Raw genomic sequence first — 5,590 nt, 5'->3', positions numbered from 1 at the left:
GACGGACGGACAGACAGTCACCGCTTAATCGATTTCTCTTTTCATTCTGATCATTTATGTATACATTTGTCTATATCTATCTCGATTCGTTTTGCCTGTTACAAACAACCGTTATGTGAACAAAGTTATAATACCCTTGTGCACAAGTGCGCTCGGGTATAAAAATCATTTTTGCACATTCGATAGTTTGACATGGTAGCGACAATATGTACATTACACGAAAAAAAGAAATATTTCTAAACTGATGAGTGAAATATTTTATGAAATAAAATTTTTATTCGAAAACAAGGTTTTCTCTCATTAAAATGATGTACACTAGATGTGTGTAAAATCTGAAACGGTATTTATGAATAAAGAATATTCATGATAATTTTGGAGACGAATTCGAATTCGAAAAGAGGAGGAGCATTTGATCTACACAGAAAAATTAATAGAGGTATATAACTTCAAAAAAAAAGTATTTTTCTGATCTAGCGAGATCCGAAATGGTATGACTGAAGAGTGTTTATGTCCTTTATAAAGATAAATCCTACTTCCAAAAGATAATGCGCAATCGCTCTAAACAGAAGTCTATAATTTTGCTCATTTCTGACAAATTAGTCAACAAAAAACTATTGACTAATCTCTCCAAATGAAGAAAATTTATGGAGACCTAAAGTTTATGGAGCTTAAAGCTCAGTTAGTTTAGACTTAACTTAATTTAACTTACCGTAAGAAATCATCAATGAACTCAACACGTCAACTTAAGCCAAGAGCGGAAATATTCTGCTTTTGTATTTTCTTTGTTTTTAGCAGTTTAACAGCTCGCCGCCTAAAATGCCACATTAATAAAATTCATGCAAACAAAGATGTTGGCGTTCATTTAATTTAAAAAAATACAAAAACGAGAGCCTGGCAAGCCTGATTCTCTCACCGTTCTCAATTTCCGTAAGGCCGTAACTTAAGAACTTAAAATCTACAGGTTCTTAAGTTTCTTACGGTTAGTTAAGTTTTAACACAGTTTCTCATATAACACGTTGTCCAAAATATTAAATTCAGTTAAGTTACTGAAATTAAGTCTAGACTAACTGAGCTTTTAAATAGCTTTATAAAGTGACATTTTCATAAGAATTTCCGATTTATAAACCATTAATTTTTTATGAATGAACCATGAAATGGAGGAGAAAACATTTGTACAAAGTTTGAAATTTGCACTTATTTATATGGTTTTTGTTAGATAAGGAGCTGAACTTTAATAAAAAAATGATGAACCTTAAAAAAACAAAGGAAAAGTAGGCAAAACTGGTAAAAATCTTAATGTGCTATCTTTTATCGCGGGCTGTATATATGTATGTATGTATGTCCTACAAAAAACTTGTAACGATTTTTGTTACTGCTACAATTAAAGCAAGGTAATTGAGGTTGCTTTGTATACATTTTCTTTTGGCGTATCAATTCCAATTATTTAATAATTGAATTATTCAATTACAAACCTCACAAATTCGGAAAATATACCAAAAACCAGAGCGGTGCTTGTGAACAAATGTGAGCAGTACGAGCATATGGTACGTGAAACCTATGCTAACAAGTAAACGTGCGACATAATTGTGCCAATTCAAAACTAAAATCAGAGCGAACTGGTACGAATAACATATGTACATGCATACATATGTATATATGTATGTATCTATATATGTATGTAGGTACATATGTATCCACCGCGAAATTGCATATTCAGAATGAGAGGCGCCTAACCAGAAATATAGGCAACGAATGGCATCTCTGTACAATAGGGTGGTCCAAAAATACATGCGGGTGGAAAAAAGTTTAAAATATTAAGTCTGTTCACTAGGATTTTTCTAAATAGGAAAAATAAGACTCGTATTTTTGTTAAAAAAAATATATTTTGAACTGTCTCAAAGCCCATTAAGTTTTTCATGTATTTATTTTATATACATAGGTTAGACACGTTTTCGTAGAAATGGTATAGAGTTCTTGAAAATCAATATTTTTCGACCCGAAAACTCTATTCCTATTTAGGGTACTTTCACTAACAATATGCAATAGTTTTTATTTTGCCATTTTGAACGCAAACAATTTTTTGCGTCCCCCATTGCATTTTTTGTGTTTCTTGAGGGACCTATAAAAAATATTTAATATCAAAAAATGTTAAGTCGACAATTTTGTATTTTTTTGGGAGCCTCCTGAAAAGAAACGGAATTTCCCGATCGAAAAATATTGATAATGCTGTATTATTTCTACGAAAAAGTGTTTTTCTCCATATAAAATACTTGGAAAACTTTATGGGCTTTAATGCAGTTCTAAATATCATTTTTCTTTTTAACAAAAATATACAGACATTCTTTTTTCCGCTTGGAAAAATCTCAGGGGGTGAGAGCTTAACATTTTAAACTTTTTTTGGACCACCCTAATGTGCATACTTACATATGTTTGCAGAAGTGCTCCGAAATGTTTCCAGATGCAGTCATACATATACATACATATATATACCAAATCATTGACGTGCAGAATTTTGATATGTGAGCCCGTTGAGTGTCAGTCTTTATTTGAGCAGGTTTGCTTTCATTTCGACTGCCAGCAGGTACCTATAATGTAACTCTTAGAAATGTGCACGGAACCCCTCAAAACTTCCGATTTCGTTGCTGTGCGAAATCGAAAGGGAAGGTAAAAATTTCATAAAATATTATGGATTGCAATTTTGCTTTCTATGTATATACCATTAACTTGTACTAAAGCTATTGAATTTTTAGGTCAATGAATATCCCATAGCAAATTTAAGAAACTATGTTTTTCAAGCGTCGATTGAAGGAGAAAACTGCATTTTACCATTCTATGTTATAAGTGCCACCCACTCATTGGCATTCGCCACTGTAAATGCATCTTCAACTGGAAGATCATCTGGAAACAAAACGTTGAAGAAAGATCCAGTTAAAATATGGTAACACAACCTTAATAAAGCGGACAAATTGTGTGCTACAGTGTCACAGTTTGCTGAACGTTCTTAGAAAAATCTACTATATATCATTAATGAAAAGCTTTTAAGAGTACAGTTAGTGGCGTGTAACTATGTAAATTACTGGCTTGTTGTCATCTTTAATGACCAAAGTACTCGGAACCGTACTCAACCAGACTGCTATATATCGACTATCGCATTTGAAAATCGTTTTACAGTTACCCCTACGAACGGTAACTGCTAAGTTGTAGGGAAAAACGCAGCGTGTCAAGAACCAATTTTTGATGGCGGCAGATGTCGCTTCCGGCGAGCGCCTTCGGGCTAGTTAAAAGGTGCAAATCCAGCGTTTAAACCGCAATCTGGCAAAAGCTGGGTAGTTTAATAGAAAATGCTGAGAAATATCCACCTCGTCGTCTTTCATATAGCTCTGAAAATGTGAATCAAGGATTGAGAGCTACAGGCAACAACTATTTTCTCAGATGACCAAATCGCAATTAAATGATCCCATTGTTGGGTAGCTTTCTCAAATATAAGTAGATATGCCTCTGAAACTTTCTGGATTCCCGTTTAATGTGGATACTCGGTCCAGTGTAACTGGGAAGCACGTCAACTACCAAGAATTGGTTCATATCCGTCTGCCTCCTACGATGCTAGTATTCACCTTACAAATTGTAGGTATGGTCATATGAAAAAATTACATTGAAATTACACAACGTATATGTAGAAAAGTTTGTCTCCAAATGAAATTTCACTTCGTTACGAGGCACAGCATAAATCATACTATATTGTAACTGGAAAAAACAGATTTTTTCAGTCTGAAAACCCCAAAAGCCACGCTCTTCTGAATCGGCTCTCCTGCAAATGACTATGTACTGTTGCAGACTATGCTATGCTGTGTCGGACATTTTCTATACGACTGCCCAACCTTGGCTAAACTAAGACTTTTCAGGTAACCATAAATACTTTTCCGCTATCTATCAGACTTAAGTTCAAGTAAGTTCTGTATAGCACTTTACAAATAAGCCAATGATGTTTCGACAATTCAACAGACCTACTACGTTTTTTTTATAAGTAGTACGCATCGAAAGCCTGAGCCCCGTAACTGCACGGTCCCACACCGCCACATTTAAGTCGAGATACAGGGTCGTACGCTGTGGTGCAGTGGTAAGCAGTGCGCGCTTCCACTCCGCAGCACCTGGGTTCAAGCCCTGGTCAAAGAAACATCGCAAAAATTATAGAAAAAAGGTTTTTTCTCAACAGCGGTCGTCCCTCAGCAGGCAATGGCAAACCTCAGAGTGTATTTCTGCCATGAAAAACAGCTTCTTATAAAAATACAATCACCGTTCGGAGTCGGCGTAAAACTGTAGGTCCCTCCTCCTCCTCCCTCGGTCAAACACTTACACATGTGTAAGCGCCAATCTATTATTATTATTACAGGGTCGTGCATACGTATTGTTGTCCACAGAAACAGCGCTCCGTGAGATCGTGGCGCACATAGAAAGATCACCATCTTTTAAGCCACACAGTCTTGTAGCATTCAGCAACATCTTAGCCTCATCCGTCACGACGGCGTTACCGAATCTGGGCGTCGATTCGTTACTGGTGGAACTTGTAGACCAATTACTAAGTCGCAGGGTAGTTCAGGCCGACCTGGTAGAGATATCGACGACTAGATTTGTCCTATCTCCTCTCCTATGGATCTTGGCGGTAAACCAACTGCTCAGAGCCATTGAGGAGGACGACCTCGCATTATTCGTAAGCGGAAAATTGCCGCAAACATTATGTGACGTTATGTATTTCCTGCTAAGGAGGGAGGAAAAGTGGGCTTACGAAAATGGCCTAGGATTAAACCCAAGCAATACTCAGCAGGTTCAAGGGTCCAAAATCAAAGATACTTACTATGGCGAATACGGAACTTACAATCAGTGAATCTGAAGAAATTCAACTGGACACACAACATATATGAACGTATGCGCAAAGCTACGGTAGCCCTCTACACCTATAAAATCGGCCTTAAATGGGGTTTGTCCGCCAGAACGGCCCATTGGATATACATATAGTGTCGTGGTTAGGCTAATACTTTTATATGGAGTGGTGGCCTGTTCTGCCACCATCACGCTACAAAAAGGGCAGAGGTCGGCCCTTCTTAGATCAGTGGGGCCCTACGCACAAGGCCTACGGAACCGATGAATGTGATGCTATACGGATGCGAATTAGTGAGGTGATACCTCAATTCTTGAAGTGCTTACTCTGTCGGCAACGATCTTGACAAATGGTAAAAAGTAGAAATTCTCAGTAGAGAACAATGGTGTCCGGGCGTCCCTGGAGAGCGGCACTTCCACACTGACGTATCCAAATTGGATAACAAGGTCGGAAATAGAGCTTACTCGGAAGAAATAGGAGTTCAAAATTCATTCCGCCTTCCGGACTACTGTAGCATCTTTCAATCCGAGCTCGCGGCTACATAGGAGACTACCGAATGCTTAAGGACGGGAGTAGTAGGTTTCAATCACATCTACATCTTTTCAGGCAACGTGATGACAGATCAGTTTACTCTTCACCAAGTATGGCTGCGTGACACAGAGGTATACCAGGCATTAAGAGGGCGGATGGGCTTACAAGGAAGGGCACTTCCCT

The 5,590-nt window shown here is 37.6% G+C and overlaps 1 protein-coding gene across 1 annotated transcript in view; it reads right to left on the bottom strand.

Annotated features, from left to right (window-relative positions):
- Positions 1-4,500, bottom strand: part of LOC108365864 (otoferlin-like) — a gene marked incomplete at its 3' end in the record, with an annotated part of 22,558 nt that extends 18,058 nt beyond the window's left edge. The window contains exon 1 of the mRNA XM_017620055.1: positions 4,355-4,500. Within this exon, the coding sequence (XP_017475544.1) occupies positions 4,355-4,500 (146 nt within the window). The remainder of the gene's footprint in view (positions 1-4,354) is intronic.
- Positions 4,501-5,590: the final 1,090 nt, after the last annotated feature.

Source organism: Rhagoletis zephyria, unplaced genomic scaffold (assembly GCF_001687245.7).
Source record: "Rhagoletis zephyria isolate East Lansing unplaced genomic scaffold, Rhagoletis_zephyria_1.1 Rzeph_scaffold_02029, whole genome shotgun sequence".
NCBI lineage: Eukaryota > Metazoa > Arthropoda > Insecta > Diptera > Tephritidae > Rhagoletis > Rhagoletis zephyria.
This window is presented reverse-complemented; position numbering and strand designations above follow the sequence as displayed.